The sequence below is a fragment of the Poeciliopsis prolifica genome, unplaced genomic scaffold (genome assembly GCF_027474105.1).
Source record: "Poeciliopsis prolifica strain line A6 unplaced genomic scaffold, Auburn_PproV2 SCAFFOLD018, whole genome shotgun sequence".
NCBI classification, from domain to species: domain Eukaryota; kingdom Metazoa; phylum Chordata; class Actinopteri; order Cyprinodontiformes; family Poeciliidae; genus Poeciliopsis; species Poeciliopsis prolifica.
Window position 1 is genome coordinate 1,170,593 of NW_026562393.1, and position 21,463 is coordinate 1,192,055.

Here is a 21,463-nt window from a genome sequence, read left to right on the forward strand (position 1 = left end):
GAAATAAAACTACTTATATACTGAGTTTTGTGGTTATTTTTTGGAAATCGACTTTCACTTTGACCACCAAATGTTGGTCAGGCAGATTTTTTTGGATCATCATTGATAGTGTAAATCCTCCAGGGAGAGTCAATATTTTTATATGCACTGTGAAAAGAAGAGAAAGTGTAACGGCATATTAAGGCCATCGTGGATACAAAAAAGGAGCATATTTCTGCCAAAAAACTCAAATTGTAAAAACAATCTCAGAAATTTTCTAGAAAAAACTATAGTCATTTCTAAGTTTCAAAAGTGTAACATTTTTTTACTTTTGAAACTCAGAAATGTCCAAGATTTTTCTATAAAATTTCTGAGATTAATATCAGAATTTCCTCTTTTTCTGCCAGAAATGCACTCATTTATTTATTTATTTTGTCTATGGTGACCTCATACGCAAACGTATTGGGGCCATTCCGAAATAATTATTATAAGAGGAAAAAACCCTGGAATGACCGCTGACAGGTACCTAAAGTGGCTGGATGTGCATCTTGCCACTCATAATATGGTGGAGGCGCAGACGCGTCGTTTCCAATAAGTCAACGCGGTAGTCTGGGAGACGGAGAAGAATGTGATTACCATGGTGACACGAGAAAAAGTTGTCTGGATGAGTGCCTGTTCAAAAAACAGAACAATTAAACAATTATCCATCATTTATTTAAAAGAAAAAAAAACAACAACAACAACAACAAAAAACGTTTGAGGGAACCGTGTCTGTTGGTCGGTCTCCTGCAGAACTTCCAGAGGTTCAGGCTGACTGAAATAATGTGGGCGGATGTTGAATCTGGATCGAGTCGGTGCTGGGTTCGGTGGAGGCCCGAATCGCCGAGCCTTTTGTAAGGAGAAAAAAAAGACAGCATGAAGGAAGTGGATTATGTTAATAAGAGCAGCATCGAAAGTCTGGCGTTGGAGAACAAAGTGCGGATGAAACAGCTCGGAGATCACCAGCCGCAGGACGTTTGCACAAACGAATCCGCAGGTAAAACGCCGCTGTTTCATCAGGAGCTTTCTACTGTTAGCTTGCAGTAGCTCTGAGGCTGTCAAACTGGGATAGAGATGCAAACAGTTTATGCTCCGTCAATAACCGAGTCATTCCTTTTGCGATCATACATGATCTCGGCTGTTATTTCAGTATAACTGGATTGTCACCAGGTCTTGGATGAACGTCAAATGTTTTAGTTTACTGTTAGCTTGGCGCAGCTCTGTAGTTATCTGGTTTGGGATGAAGCTTCACTGTCCAACATGTATTTTAAACCGTCTACAAATCAGCCATTCCTTTTTTTTTTTTTACCAAGCACGATCCTATATAATTATTTATCTATGCATTATTTCTGGACGATGTTCTGATTTTTTTTTCTTCTTCCAGCATTTAACAACAACAACAACTAATTAAATATCTTTCAAATAAACTCAGTATTGTGTGTAAGTGAAAAATAACATAGTTCTTGAATAATCATGCATGCATTTATGGAGATTTCACGGTTAAAATAACATAATAAAGCTTTGAATAACATGAAAGGTTCCTGTGAATCATTGTTGCTTTTCTGAGTGTAATTAATGTGTTAATGGTATGTTTACATATTGTAAGCAGACTGTCAGGATCTCATACTGGAGCATAAGTTAGATCCAAAGGAAACCAGAAATTTTTATACAAGGTTTTCTTTTTAAAAAAACAACAACCAGAAACCCAACCCTATAAAACTCACCCACATTGACATTAAATTAGACAAATATTTTGCTTATTGTGAGAAGCTTGTGAAGAACAGTTTGCTGAAATGCCAGTCCCTTCCTCTTGGAGGCAACCTTTTCTCTACAGGATGTTGTGAGCCCATTTCAAAACATTGACTTTGTTGTCTTTGAGCCTCTTTGTAACTACATTTTCAGTATGGGTAAGGCTATCGTTCATTTGGAAGATTCAATGGTGTCCAAGCTTTAAGTTACAAACTGACATCTTGAGACGTTCATTCAATATTTTCACAAAGGAGGATGTAACATCATCCTCTTTTCTAACGATGTAATCTGTGTGATGAAGTAAATGAGTCCCTATTACTGCAAAACCCCCTCACCACATTACGCTACAGCCTCCTTCCACCTTCCTGTTGCGAAGTTGGTGTCTGTCCGGCTTGATTCACAATTTTTGCACTAAAGCTTGTTAATCTATAAACTCAGAACCTGTCTCTATAATATTGAAGTATAAAATGTATTTATATTACAGATTCAAAACAAATTGATTGAATTGAGTCATGTTTTCAGCAAGCAAATGTAGAATAAAACAATAAAGAGGATAAAAAATATGTATGCGACATATTCTAGCTACTTAAGAACCATTGTGGTTAAATTAATACAATATTTTATGTAGTTGAAGTTGTATGTTTGGTTTTATTTTGAAAACCGTAAGTCAAGGCATTCCATTTTAGCAAAGGAAGTTCTGTGGATGGTCAGCTTTGCCTGTTTGTAAAATGTTTAACATGTAGAAGCGTGTAGTTACATTATACACCTAACTGTATTCTACGAAGTTGTTTATGGTCATTTGAGCTGATGCAAATGTTGCTCAAACGAGCAGTCATCAGAATTAACATTTAGGCTAGTGGAATGATTAGCTTCATTTCAACACTCTGATGTGCTGTATTTTTCATTTGTAGTTTTACAAAAAGTTCAGTAATGGAAGCTATTCATCATTGGGAAGGCTTATCTATCAAGCAATAACGTTGTATAATCCGTTTAATTTTGGAATCCGGAAGTGACGGCATAACACTTCCTGTTTATCGGTGCGGTTCTATGGATTATTTGCAGTGTTTTCGTTTGGCGGACTACAGCTTGTAAATTAGTAAAAAAAATTATTTAATATGTAACAGTATGCTGCTGTAACACACACCTGGCTGTACTGCAAGACGTCGAAGTTTATAGCAATTTAAGTTGATTACATGCATCTGAGGTATTAGTAGACTTAACATGTAGGCTCGCGGTAACACGCATTAGCTTCACATGGTTTTTAAGTTTATTGATATGCTGTGTTTTCCTTTTGTAGTTTTACGCTGACTAATTGTGTATTGTGTATAAAATTCAATTATGACAACTGTCCATGCTTCACCATGGATTATGTAGGTGTGCAGAATCTACAACATAAAACAACAATGTATGTTTAGCTTATTTTTGGAAACCGGAAGTTATGGCATTAGCACGTGTTTAGCAATGCGCTTCTTCAGCCTTTTGGTTGGGCGGAGCACAACTTGTAATATATTTTATGCTTAGAAGCATATTGTCTACAATATAGTCCAAATTTTGTTGTAGGAAGTAGTTTGTAATTACTTGAGTTGATGTAAATGTTTATATGGGTCTTAGTTTCTACGGTATTTAGCATTTAAGCTAGCAGCAGCAAGCAGTAGCTTCACATTAGGGATGTACCGATTTTCTGACCTATTGCTGATCACTAATTTTTACAAAGCCTGACCTGCCGATTCCGATTTTGGCCGATTCCATTTTCTTTGTCTGAAATGTCACTAAATATAGCAAGAAATTCACTGAGTTGGTAATGGTGGAAGTTTAACAAAATTTTAATGACACAATTGTAAATGAGCAGTGCTGATATGTGGACATTAAGCTATTCTCCAATCAGCCACAGCAAATACTTGATCATCCCTACATTTTACGATAGATTCCCAGTAATTCTAGAACAGGACAATAGTTCAGGCTTGAATAGTCTTAAGCGTTTGTTGCTTTACCACATGTTCATAAAAATCTTGTTTCGTTTGTGTAATTCCTCTCTGAAACACTAATCACCACGAGCATTTCTTGTCTTTATTTTCTCATTTTGTTCAAAGTTTTTCTATTGAGTTGCCTTAAAGCACTACAGGTGCCATTTAAATGCTGAAATTTTATAACGTTCTTATATTTTGGTGTTTGCTATCTTCAGATGTCAACCATCATCCACTGAATAAAGAAGAGGTTCCCTGGAGCCCCAGTTTGGACGAGCAGAACCCGGACCGCCCCTTCATAAAGGAAGAACTTGAGGAAAGTTGGATTAGTCAGGAAGGAGAGCAGCTCGAGACTGAGTACATCAACTTTCCGCTTAATATTGTTGTGAAGAGTGAAGATGATAATGAAGAGGAATCGGAGTCCTCCCAGCTTCATGAAAGTCAAACTTTAGACTCCAGAGAGGTAGAGCGTCCAACCACCAGCTCCGTCAAATGGATCAAAACCGAAACTGACGGAGATTGTGGACAACTGGAACTTGTCTGGAAGCCTGGTCCAAATAATTTCAAATTAGGTTCAGAAAGAAAAGCTGCAGAATCCTCTGAGACTGATGTCAGTGAAGATGATGGTTATGACTACTGGCAGCAACCTTTGACAGAGAAAGAAAGTCGTTGGAAGGGAGCCTGTGGAGCTAATATCAAAGTTTCTGAAACAATGCCTAATCCAAATTCACAGACCAAGGTCCACACAGGAAAGAAAAACTTCAGCTGCGATGAATGTGGCAAAACATTCAGAGATCAGTTTAGTCTTAAATCTCACATCAGAGTCCACACAGGAGAGCAGCCGTTTGTTTGTGATGTTTGTGGAAAAAGATTTAAGCACCAGCACGACGTGAAGAAACATATGAGAGTCCACTCTGAGGAGCAGCCATTTGTTTGTGAAGTTTGTGGTAAAGGATTCAAGCATCAGCACAATCTGAAGACGCATATGAGAATCCACACTGGGGAGAAGCCCTATGTTTGTACTATCTGCGGTAAAACGGCAAGGCATCAGAATAATTTGCGAACGCATATGATAGTTCACGGAGGAGAACAGCCGTTTAGTTGTGATATTTGTGGTAAAAAGTTTAACCGGCAGACAAATCTTAAGGCACACAAAGTGGTCCACACTGGAGAGAAACCACATAGCTGCGAGATTTGTGGTAAAAGTTACAAACGTAGAACACACCTTAGAGGTCACATGACCACACACAGTGAAGAAAGGCCTTTTGGCTGTGAAGTTTGCGGCAAAAGATTTAACCGTAAAACATACCTAGATACACACATGGTGATCCATACAGGCGAGAAGCCTTATAGTTGTGACTTCTGTGGGAAAAGTTTCTCCCGAAAAACTCATCTAGATTCACACATCAACGTACATATGGGAGGGCAACCCTTTGGTTGCCCTGTCTGTGGTGAAGAATTCCTCCAACAGAAAAGTTTGGACCAACACATGCCTTTACACTTCATATAATAGCGTTCCTGCTCAAGCAGTGTCTATATTAATATAACATACATTTCATTTCCCAGGTACATTGATTTAACTCTGGTGTCAGTTGTTCTGACCACAAAGTAAGGAAGGGCCAAACATGCATCATAAAACCAATAAACAGATGATTGCAGATGGAATTAACTGAGTGGGTCTCTGTAAGCCTCTTTAAAAGTAACTGGCTAGACGTCCACCTTCTTTTCAAAACTTATGACAAAACTTATTTAAGAAACAGAAAACAAGAATATAAATACATTTTTCACAGGATTTCAATAATTTACTTGGATACGTGCTCTTCTAAGTGACCTAGTGCCATATGGGGTTGTAAGGGCCGACATCTGAGCTAAGGTAGGCTTAGGGTTATTGTTTTGCTTTTGTTGCTGAACATCTTTGGATCGCGTGGATTCTGAATGGCCTTCCAACAGAGAAAAACATTCCTCCTACAAGATGTTCATCCACATTTATGTGAGCCAGCACATGACTTTGAAAGTCCATGAGCCATTGTGGACAATAACATGGCTCCAGAACCTGAATTATTGTGCATGTTTGCTAACTGTAAACGATGTGATCTGCTGCTTTCTCTTGAAATATAAGATATGACAGCTGTGCTGACTACATCTAAATCCCCCTATTAATATACAGCAATATACACTACTTATGCACATAATAATTAGATGTCTTTGATGCATATGGAAGCAGATTTAATACTCTGACTCATTTGCTGCAATGAGTTCCTTGAATCCTTGAATGCTGTGCAGTCCTTGTGGGGCTAGGATGTCCCAAAACGGGTCCCAACAGGAGCCATTTTGAAAACTGATTTGGACATCCCGGTCTGCCCTGGTCGTCTTTATGTCCCGCTTCAATGTGTTCTCTTTTTTAATGTGTCTTATGTGTTGGTAGCAGACCTCTCAGAGCATCCAGCAGTTAATGCTGAGGGTGTGTTGTAAAGGCGGGATTCTATCAAGTTATTTCATGACCAAGAATGAAAAGGCAAAACAAATGAAACCATTAATGCGTTTAAACACTAATTTAGTTAGGTGTAGAAATATGAGCGATCATTGAGTCTCCCTCAAAGAGCAGTAAGTATCTGTGCCCTTAGTAATGGGTTAGTAAGATTTGATATCAAGATGGTTATTATATATTATTATATTGTTGTAGAATCTCATTTATAACTGAATTTGGAGAACCTTTTTTCATTGGCATCGACTCTCAGCTGCTCTGCTGGTTTTGTCTCCAAGTTGAGTAAATGAATCACTACATTAGTTTATGTAATCAGGTTTTGCTTGATGTGACATTGCTTGGTTGGTCCATGATGGGAAGGGTAATTCAGACAACTATCATTTAATGTTTCTTTGATTTGAATAATGTCTTTCAGATAAGTCAAATAGGATCACATTATTTTTGTTATTTATGAAAAATACAGTGTATTTAAATGTATGTACTGTCCTAAAGCTTCTGTGAGCTCTTTTTTTCTTCTGCTTGAGAAAACATGGGTTACAGCAGATTGACAGTGTATTTATTGGACAAGCTCTTTAGACTTTTCTTGATTATTCCAGAGATCTTTAATGTCTGTTTTGATCATAAAACAATTTTAATAAACTATAACCTGTTTTCTGACATCAGAACCCTGACTGGCAGTGAAGCAGTTTTAGTTCAGCTTTTATTTCATGTTTGTAATCATCATCAGTATTTACAGAATTGAAATATTCCAACAGTTAATGAAATACTGTCACAGCATAAAACCTACATTAAAGTGTGTATTGGTGCTAAACCAATGAAGTGAAGTCCTTTTCTCTGTCCTCCATTTTTTTTTTTAGAAGAGATGCATGTTTCTCCTTTGCTGCAGATGTTTTCTGTGTTGCTCTTTTAGACTTAAGCAGCTCTGCTAGTAAACTCTGTCACCAGGCTTGGTAAAATCCACAAGCTTGTGAAGAAGTCGGCTCCAGTTCTGAACAAGGCGAGGCTAACTTCAGTGTAGAGCAAAGATGGCGTTCATCATCTAATCTACAACTCCTCCTAGTCCGGCTCAGGGGAATCTGCTCCTCTCCTCGGACTCTGGTAACCCAGCATACACACTCGTTAAACACCTGGAACGTCAACATTTCTGACTACATGTGGTTTTATTTAAAATAATGGCAGTATAACCTCTTTAAGGATTTTGATGTATTTTATCTGAACCGTGTAATTGATGTGCCTGACTTGACACTGCATTATTAGAAACATGACATCATGTACCATGATTTCTAAGCCCTCAGGTTTCACAGCAGATTCAAACTCAAGTCATGCGAGTCACTAGGATTAGAGCCAGACTTTGCAAATTTAATAGCTCAACGAGATTACAAAACGGTTTGAGTTTGATCATAGCATCAAGCAGCTATTTGGGGAAAATAATGTGCCTTTCAGAGGACTAATTTAATTTCATATCAGGTTTGCAAACATAATTCTGTTCAAACTTGAAATGCATTCTCTTATCACTTTGCGCAGTTCACACTACTTTGTCCAGTGACCCAGCAGATGGAGCTCTAACACTTAGTAGTTCTGCTATTTTTTTTTTAACAATTTTTTTTTTTTTTACCAGGTTTGTTAAAGTAAAATACACAGAGATCAAGCTCTCCCGAAGCAAAATATTGTTCATCTGAATTGTTAATCACTGATGGTTCAATCAGGCTGATTTGAAAGGCCACTGCTTTACAATCAGCTGGAAGATGTGTTATTTTTTGGGCTGCGGTGATTCTTCCACATTATTATGTATAACAACCCGTCAGCATTGATAATTGTATTCAACACAAAGTGCGATGAATGTGTTCTTTCTATTTTTACCAAGGTTTTTAACAAATATGTTTCATCTTCAATTTACTGCCTTTGTGAAGTCGTGAGTAAAGCAGTCGAGTCACAGAAAACTCGCATTAGCTTTCCTCTGAGGTGACACAGGTTAACTGTCTGCTATATTTTCCACATTAACAATAAACGTTCTTTCAATGTAGATTCTTAACTTTCACAGAAACCTTCAATGTGAATGTGACAATCTTTTAATACATATTAATGTAAATGTTACTAAAATTGCACTCATGACTGAAATCAGTTCTAATTTAGTTTATTAGCAGTTTTCTGAAATATTAAACTGCAGTTTGAAACTCAGGGGGTTGTTTAATCATCCTAACTTTTATCAAGAAGCTAGTAAGCTGATCTAATTTTAATAATCAGAGAGAATGGCTTCGTTGTTGACATTAAATGAGTCATTAATGAGACTAATGTGACCAAATGTAGAGCGCTCTGACTACTGAGAATGCACAGAGAGGAGCAAATGCCGATTCTCTGCAGTCGTTTGTGACAATTCTGCGACTGCAGTGTTTCACAATTAAAATCGCACGTGTTTCTTTTGAGTGAATTAGTTTTTCTAATTGAGTTTGCTCAGTTTTATTGTTAATTTAAACGCAGCCACTGGCCTATTTCCATCTCAGCTTTGAATGAAACCCTAAGAAATGTCTGCTTGGTTAGTCATCTTTGGCTCTAGATCAATGCAGGCTGGTGGAGTGGTCAGTCATGCTGCAGAGCAGATCACTCTTCAGCTGTGATCTCGGAGGACGCATCCTTTTGGACTCGCTGCAGGAACTCCAGGAGTCTCTGCAGGCAGAGATGATGAACGGTGAATGGACATGGATTGAGTATTGTGTTGTAAACTACTTTCAAAATCCAGCTAATAAAGATGTTGCTCCGCTTCCATCACTTGTTTCGTCACTTTCCTCCCCTCAGCCTAACTCTGTCGTTCACCCTTCAGTACCCTCTTTCATCAGTACAAGTGAGCAGATTTTCTTATTAGCACAGAGTTGTACAGATCATAGTAAAGCCTGCAGCTCTGAGGAGAAGCTTATTTACCACCTTCACTAGTCAGCTTTGTGGTGGAAAACAAGAAACTCCTGACTTATTGGAAATTGTTACCACCTCTGCAGAGCGTGGTGTTTTCCTGCATCCAACATATCCGCTGCTACCGAACAGATCCAAGCTCTTCCAAGGAGATTCGATTAAAACCTGAAATCTGGACGGCTCTACAAATGGACCAGGACAATGACCTCTGCGCGAGGTTAAACCTAAAAGTGTATTGCTTATCTTACTCATTCTTTATCTGCTGTTTTTTTTCCTGCAGTGAAAACTTTTCAGAAACTTTCTACGCTGTAACGTCCTTTCTGCAAGGCTTCATCAATAAGTGAAGACGGTGGAACCTGATTCTTAGGTCAGCTCCCTTTTTTTTTTTTTTGAGTTATTGTGTTTTCTTGTCAAAACTGAACTTAAGTGTTTTGATATCCCTTTAAGAACAAACAAAACTCTGCTTGCTAGCTGTAAGCAGAAATTACTTTCTATAATGATTCTTATTTTAGCTGTGATAAAGAAACTGAACTTGTGCACATTGTGTTTAAAATCTAATGAAACTGCATGCTAGCGGTCATGACTGTTGTAGCCTTTAGAGCTGTTAAAATATACAAATCTGGGAGTAAAATCACATTCAGCCAGAAACACTGCAGCTCTGCCAGGCCTCTGAACCAGATCTGATGTATGTAAAACGGTTTTATGTGCAATCGTCTTATATACACACAGCTTAGCTATCTCAGTTATCTGATGAGGACATTTCTAAAGACTGTAAGTTTTTTTTTTTTTTGACAAGTCCTGCAGAAAAAACCCCCCTCACCTTTCTGATCATCTGTCTGCAGGTTTAGAAACATACTGGAGTCCTTTCAGTGACCTTCGACGACGTTTCCGTGGAGGTCTGACCACAAAACCGGTCCCTGATTTATGAACTGAAATCAGTCTTGTCGAGGTCACGAGGTCAGTGTATCGCTTTTTAAGGTGGGAAACATCTGCGATTCATTCTGTAGATTCTCAAAGTTAGTTTTTTCCCCCAACATTGCCGTCTTTATTTCCTAGGTCGGCGAGAAGGACAAACCCATTTTTCTGCTATTCTGTAAAATCCATCAACATTAAATTAGCATTTGTTTTGGTGCAATATAAATTAATAAAACAGCACAACGAGGCGCTAAAGTAAGTTTTGTCTTTGGGTGAAAAAACCCATTGGAAATTGGTTGGTTTGTTGGCGAATTACCTCTTAAATTTTGTTCTAACTTCTAAAGGGAGTTTTCAAGTCAAATTTTTTTCTTCTTGCTTCAATAGTTTCTTAATGTAGAGGGAGAACAGCAGTTTATTCAGAATGAGCTCGAACTCCTTCATGGAGAGTCAGAAATGACGTAGACCAGATCGGATGCATGAAAGACTCTGTGCTGGTAATTAGGTTTTTGTTGCTCACTGACCTCCTGGTGTCAGTGGACATGGAGTCGGGTCTTTGGGTTCACCTCTGTTTTAAACATAAAGAACCTTCTGAGCAGCTGCGTGTTCAGCAGAGATCATCACAGAGTCGGTGATTGGACTGGCAGCGCCAGCTGTGAGGCTCGCTTTGATGTTTGTCAGAGTTTCTTTTAACTGTGCCATCGAATGCGGCACTATTCATTATTTTTAGAAGAACAACTAGCAGCTTGTTGGACTGCTTGTGCAGAGTTTGGAGCCAGAACCCTTGACCAGTCCAACTCCCAGACCTCTACCTTTTTAGAAATAATTTTTAGACTAGAAATTCAATAAATCAGTCATGTGTTCAGGTTTAGTTTATGTGGGGCATAAAAAAATCTTGTGATCTGTTTAAATCCCTGTGAATGTTTCTGTACTGTAGTTCACAAGCAAATTAATCAGTAATTAGTGGTTGCATTTTCTTAAATGTCTTTTTGACCTTGTGTTTGTGGAGTTAATTGTAATATTCAGTTGTGTGCAGGTGATTTGAAAAATGTATTTCAGTTTAAGAAGCGTCAGGAGGCAAAGACTGACATGATGAGAGGATGCAGGGAGTTCTTGGTTGTCACTCGTCACGCATGAAAACCAGAGAATTGCTTTAGAAGAGGGAGGGAGCCACTTCAAACCTTTACTATCAGAACGTCCCGACAAACTGCTGAACATATTTTACTTGCTGCGACAGCAAAGAATGAACACTTCCTTTCTCTACTGGGAAGAGACGCCTTTTCTCCGTTCGCGTCACTCCCACAGCGCTTCGAGTAAAACCTCTGGCATGAGAGAAGGAATAATTAATCCTGTTAAGATCCTCGAATCGGATGATGAAAGATTCGTCTGGCGAGTGTTGAGGCCTAATTGAAATTGACTCCATAAAGCCTCATTCAGACGAAGCGTCACATTTTAACAGACACACACATTAGTGCTGTGAATGGGCACATTGCAGGTCGGGAGAAGTGTTATTTCTAGACATATAAGAACAAGCAAAGCTGTTTTCCGATGCAACAATGGAGATATTTAATTTGCACTTGTGATCATTTGTTCCCATTTCTACGGTTAAGGTTCAGTCTATAAATTAAAATGTGTGGTTTTCCTCACTTTTTCTGATTGTTTTATTTATTTATTTATTTTTAAGTCAAAGTGAAAATTTATTCCCCTCCTGTCTGGGCCCAGAAACACTGTTCAGAAATGCGACCGTCGTCTCCAAGTCTCCGTATTGAACAACTGAAACACTGTGACTTGGTTTTCACTTTCAAGGACTCCATCCACTGGAAGGCCAATCCACAAAAGGTCATTACTGAAGAATCTGGCAGTTCACTGAATTTGTGTATCCAGCCAAATCATAAAACTGTTGAGTGGAAGAAAATAAAATGTGGTAGAAAAAGGTGCACCAGTAACAGGGTTCACCAGGCTATTATGAGGGCAAATACCATCGAAGAGTTTGGGAGAGATTCACAAAATGGACACCGTGGCTCAGAACTTCAATCTATCTGAATGTAACTATATGCCTAAGCTGTACTGGTAAGAACTGGATTGATTAAATTACTTGCTTTTTGGTGCTTTATAAATAAATTGAGAAATCTCTTAGAAAACCAGCAGCGAGAGATTATGTAGTACCTACAAAGTCTGGCTAGGGGCAGTAGTGCATCCTTAGTTATTTATTACTCATAAAAGAAGAATTTCAGACACCACTTTACTCTTATTTCACCATTTGATGAAAAAAAAACAAGTTTTTTTTGTTGGTTTGTTTTGTATAGTTTTATTTAATTTAGTTCATAAATCTGTGTAAAATATATTTAGCATCCCGATTCACACTCCATTCCAGTAGGGGGCAGTAATGCACACCAAGCTGTTGCTTTAAAAGCGAGAAGTGGAAGAAGAATGAATAAAGGATTGCAGATGATGAATGGCAGGTGAACCTAAAATATTAAAAACAGATCCGGTGAAGTGACTGACTTGTGTTTGTTACCTTGTATGCATCCAAAACCATGTTGATTCTGACTCTTACAAACTTTTCAGCTTTGTTGGAGAAACAAGATCCATAGGGAGGGGGAGGGTGGGAGGGGGAGGGGGGGGGGGGGGGGAATGAACAAATATTTATTCAAATTTTTTTTCCAGCAGTTGGTCTGATCCTCAACTCCAGTGTCTCTGCAGAGATCCCTGCTGTTCGTCTGGGATTTATTCACTTCACTCCTCCCTGTGGATTTCATTCATTCCTGCAGGTAATTCTTGTACAGATGGACACAGATAAATATTTACACTCCCTAATTGATCTCTTAGGTTTTGTTGCTCCTGTGCTGATGTGAGAGCTGCAGTCATGAATTAATCTGTCGTGACATAAATTACAATAATTTGTGGTATTGTTATTGATGCTAGTATGCTAATAATTCATCCTCTTTAATTCCAGAAGAACACAAAAGATAAAACTGTAGTATGTAGACAAAGATGAATCATTAACACCTTAGGAAAATAAAGTGAATTGCAGATGCTTTGATTTCTCTGGTTTTTTTTTTTTTTTATTATTCCTACTGCATGCAGTAGCTGAAGAATGATGCATTTCTGCACATCCTTTTCTATAAGGTTTGCTTACATTTGTATCCGATTTGCTTGAGAAGAGACACTTTCTCTTCCTTCTGGTTCTTTCCACTTGCTTCGGTTTTGCTGAGATCAACACAGCAAGTAAGGTGATTCCTTGACTTCTACCAAACTGTTAAAAGTTTTCGAAGAACGAGCACACGGTGTTCATCTCCTCCCGATTATTGTTTTATGAGGCCAGCGTTGGCTTACAGGCAGAAAACAAAAGTCGGACTCTGTTCTAAATGTCACAGATTACATGCAAGGCTGAGGCCTCATAATCTCCTCTGTGTTTTTATGGGAATGCGGTTCACGGAGTGAAGCTGTGACCTGCAAGCGCCACAGTTTGGGACCGCTGCATGTGAGCCGCAGTCTGAATTACAGCGATTTTATAATCAGCACCAAGTGGAAGAACCGTCGAACACATTGGTTTCGGGACTGATGCTGTGAGTCAGAGTGAAAGCTGGATTCCGCGTTGGTTTGCAGAACAAGCTGGACTAATAACAGAGGGTACTCAACGCTCTGGATCCTAATCTCTCCCAGGAGACATACAGATTTGAGGTTTGAGCTGGCCTGGGTTTTCTCCAGTTTTCTGATTTTTCTCACGACGAAAATGCAGAGAAAACAGAAGCATCTGTATGTGCACAAAGCGTAGTTCTGATGTAAATGGAAGTAAAGGTACAGGCTTGCATAACGCCTGTCAGATTTGACGTAAGATGGGAGCTGAAAGGGAAGCTCTTTCTGCTCTGCCGAGAACCAATCTCATCCTCTTCGTTTTGTTTCCACGGAAACGGCAGACGTGCGACTCACTGTTTCAGAGAGAGGAATGAGAGTTTTAAAGACAACGAGGAGGAAGAAGAGCAGTAGGAAATTTTTAAGTCCGACAGCCCTGTCCAATCTGTAAAAACAAAGATGGGAACCATCAGCAGAGGTCCCTCGGGATTCTCTGTCTCTGCAGGAAGAAGGCTCCTCTGTTGGCGCTGGAACATTCAGTCTGAATTAAAGACTGCAGCTTTAAATCTAATTGAAAGTAGAAACATCTGAAAAATGGTTTTCATGTTTTTCCTCCATCTCATTTACTGTGATTAGAGAAGATGTGAAGGGATAGAAAATGTGATGTCATTCATGCTCAAAGGGAATTTCAGATTTAGCCAATTTAAAAATATTTAAAGGTGACAATTTTTTTTTTTTTAATATTCTTTGGGTGATTGTGTATTACTGGAAGACATTCTTAACACCTAAACACCAACTACAGGGTGTCAAAAAAGGCAAACATGAAAAAAAAAGAATCTAAAATAAATGCATAAATAAACATTGCTTAGCCTGGTGGGGATGCAAGTAAAGCCTGGTGGCCCGCCAGGCTTAGAATACACTGGGGAAAACCCTGACACTGTAAGACTAAAAGCTGAAAGTTTGTTATTCTGGACATGTTTTACTGTCATGTGTTCATCTCTGCACACTGCCTAAAAAATAGATGTCCAAGTTGAAGTCACAGTAATGACAAACAGTTTGATCTGATTTTAGAGGAAAATGGGGTTTGTGACGATACGGTGCAGCATTTGTGCAAAACGACGTCGTCTGCCAGGAAGTTTTGTTTTTTATTCTGGCGTCCATTTTTAAGATGGCAAACAAAACAGTTACCACGTTGTATTTTATTAGAGATTTTTTGTAGCTGAACATTTTATATTTTGGCTATAAACTTAATATAGACTATTTGAATTTTATGTTACACAAAGTAGTTCATAAGTGGAAGGATAATCGTAGATGTTTGTTTCAATTCTTTACATAGAAAAATGAGTAAAGTGTGCTGTATTCTCCTACGGTTACCAGCTTCCTTGTCGCTGCTGAAGAAAAATCTCCCCGCAGCATGATCCTGCCACCACCATGTTTCACAACAGGCAGAATGTGTTATTCTGTGACTGAACTCCGCTTCACAAAATATTGAGTTTTGAAAGCTGAGCTGTTCAGCAGAGATCATCTTAAAGACTTTTAAAGAGAGACGCGTTTCTGCTGCGGTCAGATATCGGGTCCCCCACAAGGCTTTGTGTTTGTTTCTTTCAGATGTCGCTCTGTTTGTATTGTTGGCAGCGCTGAGAAAGATCATGTCTTTTAATAATATATGTTGCATTACACAGCACCAAGAAACAAGAAGCGGTGCAGAGGGAGAGAGGAAGAGAGAAACACCGGAGGATCTGACTAACGCTGGATTAGTGGTTCAGCGTGTGACATCTCTGTTGCAGAACAATCAGACGCCATGATAAGCCTGTAAGATGCACAAAGAAAAGTTGAGTGGATTCATTGCCAAGAACCCAGACTGAAGGGAACAAGAGGCTGTGGAGGAATGTTGCCAGGTGGGGGAGGGGGCTCCATCCAGCACGTATGAACAAACAGCAGGATTATAATCACGTTTGGCCCTTTGGTGATACCTACAGTTTGCTCATGAGGAATTATCTTCATGATCATTTTTTTTTATTCTTCCACATATCCAACATCAGCAGACAGACTCCTAGCTGCAGTAAAAAGAAGATGAGGTTCAGACTTCCTGCTGAAGATGCAGCAGCTGCTTCTTCTTCAGCCTGCAGGTTGCAAACATCTCTGTGCAGCATTAAAAATAGTCCCTTCCTCCACATTTTCTCCTCTCTGTGCTGAATATTTCAGTCAGCAGAGGATGCTCGGGCCGCACAGCCTCCAACGCCTCCCTCCCCTCCTCCCTACAGACACGAAAAAAAAAAAAAAAAACCGCTCCAGAAATCTCATTCGGGGCGCATTACGGAGCAAGATGGCGCTCTTGCTGTCAGCACCTCGGACAGCACCGGCGGCTCGAACGCAAACCGCGCTCCTCTTTTAACTTCTAATTGATTTCTATCAATCGCCGCGGCGTCCACGTGACCAACACCCCCCGCGGGTCGGAGCCGTGGGTCGGTGGGACAACTTCCAGGTGGAGCTGTGGGGAGAGGAGCTGCTGTCAGGCTGAACTCCTCGCCTTCATCCGAACCAAGTTACTCGGGAGAAGAACGGAAAGGAGGGGAGGATGGAGGAGATTCAGATCAGCTGGTTTAAATAGACATATCTTTTTTGGGGGGGTGGGAGAGATGAGGCGACGTGTTGCGGAGTCACAGCCGGGCCACGGCAGAAATGAAGCTCTGATCTCCGGTTTTCCTGTCCTCTGAGTCCCGCGGTGTTTCTTGCTGGTTCTGCAGCTCCAGCTGGGAAGATGCTGCTGGCGCTCCTGGCCGCCTTGTGCTCGGCGCTGTTCGTCCCCGGCTGCGCCCTCAGCTCGCATTTCAACCCAGGTGAGTCCACTGATGCCACCGTGTTCCTATTGATATAATCAGAGCAGGTTGTTTCTCAGAAAAGAAGAAGAAGAAAAATGCCCTCCACCTATTTTATTTTTTTAATTTTTTATGATTGTGTTTTGAGATGGCAGGAGTGATGTAATGCTTGCGCTTTGCTGGTGCTGCTGCATGTTCTCCTCCTGACCGTGTTTGATCGGATGTGAGTTAAAGACCCTCTGGTTCAGAGATCAGAGCAGCTCAGGTGCAGATGGAGGTCAAAGGTGAACGAGGAGGCGGAGGAAGGTGAAGGAGGACTCCCAATTAGAGCTGAGGGACGGAGGGAAGGCAGAATCTGTTGGAATAAGCAGAAAAATGATGACCTTATGATGTGGATGGAAACTCAAAGGTGGGCTTTCTGGTGACTAAAAGGGTCCTGGATAAGCAGATTTCCACTTTCACTTCCTCCTCGCTGTTTTGTTCCCTCCCGCCTCATCATGTGAAAAGATGCCCTCTTCTCTTTTAACAGTAGGCTACCACTTTCATAATCTCAGTGCTTTTCTAAAACGGGCCTGGTAGCAGAAATCTTCCACTCCACCGCAGCTTTTTAAAGTCTCATCAGATGCAGCAGCAGCAGCAGCTGACAGGAAAAGAAAACCTTCCCCTCCTTATTCTGTCTCCTGAGAAACAGTAAATTTAAAGATCCAATCCAGAGGTCTGCTAACAAATGACCATGTACTGACCGTAAAAACACAGCGGGATGTTGAAGTATAGATTACCTCCTCAAGAACACACACAAAAAAAGATGAATTTTGAAAAGGGTGTGTGTCTGGGTTGATGACATCACTAAACATTATGCTGGACAGGTTCATTTTTGACAGGTTTCCACATAGCTGCGGTAGCATCACGGTTGACGTGATGACGTAAAAAGATCCAGCATTGCGTGTTTGCATATGTCACTTTGCACCATTAATCTTTGGTGTTGAGGTTGAAACGCCTCCTTGCCATCACCCTAATGTTTAGCTCCCTCCGCCGATTCATATTTATGTCGGGACACCAGTTGAGCCACTCCAAAATGTAAATATTGCTTCCATTAAGAGGAAAAAAAAAATCAGTATTGGATGGGTTAAAAGATTAGTTTAACTGTAAATCTGCCAAGAAGATGAATATTTTTGAGACTTTTTCCACCTTGCAATCAAAGCCGAAGAAATAAAATATTCAGCAGAAAAACTGGGATTTTTGGGAAACTAATGAACTGAATATGGTGGTTTTGATAACAACTTGACTGGGGTTGGTCTTTATTAAACCGTTGACAGTGAAGTCAGTCCGGTCCTTCAGCTCCTCTTCACAAACTAAAGCATGAAGAGGCATAACTTAGCCAAATTTCCAAAAATCTCATGTACAACTCAAGAGTTTTGATCCAACTGTTGATCGCTATGATCAGAGACAACAAGGCAAACGATCTCTGATCAGTTGCCTTATGTGATGTCATCAGAGGCACGGTTTTTGAGAAAGACACTGGTTTTTGAGAGAGTGTCTGTTTTATCTTGATTAAATAGCAGTTTGCAGTAAAATAGCAGAAAGCTGAGCATGTAGCGCCGAAAGCGAGCGACCACATCAACAGTGAGTTTGTTGACTCACAGGAAGTCTGGTAGGCAGCTTTAATTGAACAGAAATCTGATTCCAGTTAGATTCATAATCAAATCTTTAAAAAGTAGAGCTCGTGGTTCTGATACGTTGCCATGAGCTCCTTGCACAATAAGCAGCCTCAGCTGAACCAAAATGAGTCAGTTTCACGCTGATTTGATCCTTTTCTGCTTCTGTTTGGTGAGTCAAGTCGTCTCCTAACTCCAGACAGAAAGATCTTCCACCATGTCAGCTCCGTGTTTGTGCTGCTGTCAGTCTGCATCCGACAGGCGCTCCTGTAACATGCTGCCACTTGTTCTTGTCTTGTTCTTCTCGGCTGTTGTCAGGGAGCGGGTGGAGGAGCAGAAAGCGCCGTTTTTTTTTCCGTGGCGAATATGAGACGCTTAAGTTTGGTTAATTTGGATGATGTCAAAGATTCTGGAGTTTTGGAAACGTCGAGGAAAATGTCTTACTTTTACTGTTCTAGTCCCCCTCGGGATTTTTGATTGGTGGAGAAACATTGGCTTGATGTTGATTCAGTAAAGCAGGATTAGTGGTTGCAGTGCGGCCATCACGTTGTTTTCTGACAGCTCAGAAAACAACCCACATAAAACTCAAGACATCCAGTGCCTTGTAAAAGTATCTACGTCTCTTGAACTTTTCCACATCATGTCCCGTTACAAGCCAAAACCTCCCTGGCCTCTCTACAGAAAGCAGAGCACAAAAGGAAAAGAAAATGATACGTTTCCTTTTGCTAATAGAACTATGTTTTTTGGGGGGGTTTTGTTGGCAAAATGTCTCAAACTCAGTCAGATTGGACAGAGAGCATCTGTGTAGATCAGTTTTTAAGTTCTGGCACATGTTCTTGATTGGATTTAAATCTGGACTTTGACTAGACCATTCTGACACATGACTATGATTCAATCTAAACTATTCTGCAGTATCTCTGACCAGCTTCTAGGTTCAGTTCTTACCATTTCTGGCCAGAGCATCTTCTTCCACATTCCTCTGCAGCTGCGTTTCCGTTACAAACATGTGCAAAACTTTAATATTCCACTAAAATCGAGGAAACACAAGTTTATTCTTGCAATAAGTCAAATGAAAAGATGCAGTACCATCAAACTCCTGCCACTTATTGTTGCCTTCTTTGTCTTTTCTACTAATTGTAATATCTGGCTGTTGATCATGACTCATGTTGAGCAACCACAAAAAAGTGTTTCCATTAAATTTTAGCAAAAGGCATTAATTTTGATACAGGCACAAAAACATTTTATGTAAACATTTTTGGGAAATTGTTTCCGTTAAGCAAATTTATTTTCATTTTGAACTTTGTGTAATTTTATGGTCAACGGAAATGCAGCTGTTATAAAACAACGTAAACACAGAAATTGGTCTGAGAGTCCCATCTTTGCTCTGTCTGATCAGAAAGTGGGAACTTTTAAAAACAAAGCCAAAGAAATAAAATATTTATTTATGTGTTGCTGTAATCTGTTGCATGCTTGTTGACCCTTCAAATGAGGAGCCGAGGGAATAAACAGAATGCAAGCGGAGTCCAGAAATGGGCATTAGATTTCAGTAACGACCCAAGCGAAAGGTAATCTGAACCGGGGAATATTCTGGACTTTCTGGGCTGTTCTAAACGCTCCGTGGGGAGCATGACGATGACATCACAACCCTCTGAAGGGCTTGGCTTGTATCTGTAGGATGATTTTTACTGGCAGTGCTGGCTGCTTTCCCAGACCTCAGGTTGTCCGTTTCTCATCGCTCTGTGGACTCCTGGCCGCTCGCACAGCAGCTCTCTGATTATGTCGCCTAGAATCAGGAGAAGCAGAAGTTTGTACGTTTCAAAGGTGATCAGAGCCTCATCGTTCTAGACTGGAGTGTGGGTTGAGGAGAAACTCGGAGTGGAGGGAATGCAGATCTGGCAGAACGAGGTGTCCGCGTTGACCTTTGACCTTCACGCAGCAGAAAAACGATCTCACGTGACGGTGTGGGTTGTAGGTGGAGTCGGTGCAGATGCTTTGATTGAACGGCAGAACGAGCTTTTTGCTCCTGGCAACCTGCTGAATTGAAGGACAAAAAGCTCTGGGCGTAAATTGGATTTGAACGGTTTGCAGGGATTGGCTGTCGTCTGAACGCTTCTGTTGCAAACCTCCGTCCTTATCTGTGGAGATGAAAGGAGCGCAGCCGACAGAAGTTGTCCTTTTTTGTTGTTGTTTTTGTTCCTCTGAGCTGCTGTTTTGCTGGTGAATGAATGGCTGCTGCTTTTACAGGCAGCCTCTCATGTGTTTGCAAGACCTCAGACGAATAATCATCCCATAACGTACAACAATAAATATAGTTTTGGAGGCAATGAAAGTCAATTCTCTCAACCTTTGCACAAATTAAACTATGATGTAGGGGAACTTCATTCAGGCACCAAAACAAAAATAATCTCTTGATCCTATTTTCATATTTAATAAGCAGTCTTCTTTCCATGCCGTTTCATGCTGTGGTCTACAATGTAAACTTCCTGCTGTACTTACACTTTCAAAAAAAAAAAAAAAAAAAAACCTTCAAGGAGGATTTATTGAATGTGAAAAAAACCCACCCTGTTTTAGTTCTGGAGAAGCAGATTCCACATTTTTTAAATATTACGAAGCTAAATCAACAGAAAACTTTGTCTGGAAAAACAAATTACACCATTTATTTCAATCAGACTTTAAAGGGAATTTGGGAGCTGCTGATTAAATGTGTCGACAAAATCGGGTCATTATCAGTGTGGTTACCAGATAGGAAAAGATGAGATCCATTGGTTCGAAACCAATGGGTCTGGTTTCAAACTGGAATAAATCAAGACAATTCCTGGAAGGAAAAACATCAGCAACGACCTTGGACTCAGGCATGGTGGCATGGTGGTGGTGGGGTGATGGTTTGATGGTTTGGGCTGGTTTTGCAACAATAGCACTGATGCATAAAATCTGAATTAGAAGTTTTTGGTTTTCTTTTAATCAGGATTGATTTAGATTTTCTCTAAAGCGACTTTTTATTTATGTAAGAGCTGCTATTTGTTAGAAGCTCTCTTTGGTTTCAGTGCACAGCGGGACGTCAACTTTGTGGAAGTTCATTTTTAGAGCGAAAATGAGACGCTTCAGTATTCTCTCTGAGTCACTGTGTCACCATTATTTCAGATAAAAGCCTCATTCAGGGTTCAGTCAATGACTCAACCTGTTTCAAAAGTTTTGTTCTTTTTTCCTCTTCACATTGAAATCAGCTGTGGCTTTCCACACACACACACACACATACACACACACACACACACACACACACACACACACACACACACACACACACACACACACACACACCTGTTGAGTAATTCCAATTTTGACACAAATTCCGTGCTTTTCCTGCCGCGGTCTTTTCGCTGC

The 21,463-nt window shown here is 40.1% G+C and overlaps 2 protein-coding genes across 2 annotated transcripts in view; both read left to right on the forward strand.

The window, feature by feature from the left end:
- The first annotated feature begins 743 nt into the window (after positions 1-743).
- LOC129367898 (gastrula zinc finger protein XlCGF57.1-like) lies at positions 744-7,040 on the forward strand. The gene is made up of 2 exons (XM_055042570.1): positions 744-1,015; positions 3,950-7,040. The coding sequence occupies exons 1-2, from the start codon at positions 895-897 to the stop codon at positions 5,239-5,241; spliced, it is 1,413 nt and encodes a 470-aa protein (XP_054898545.1). The 5' UTR covers positions 744-894; the 3' UTR covers positions 5,242-7,040.
- Positions 7,041-15,924: 8,884 nt separating this feature from the next.
- aatkb (apoptosis-associated tyrosine kinase b) overlaps positions 15,925-21,463 on the forward strand; it is a 54,803-nt gene continuing 49,264 nt past the window's right edge. Inside the window, exon 1 of the mRNA XM_055042529.1 lies at positions 15,925-16,448. Within this exon, the coding sequence (XP_054898504.1) occupies positions 16,370-16,448 (79 nt within the window). The 5' untranslated portion in view covers positions 15,925-16,369. The remainder of the gene's footprint in view (positions 16,449-21,463) is intronic.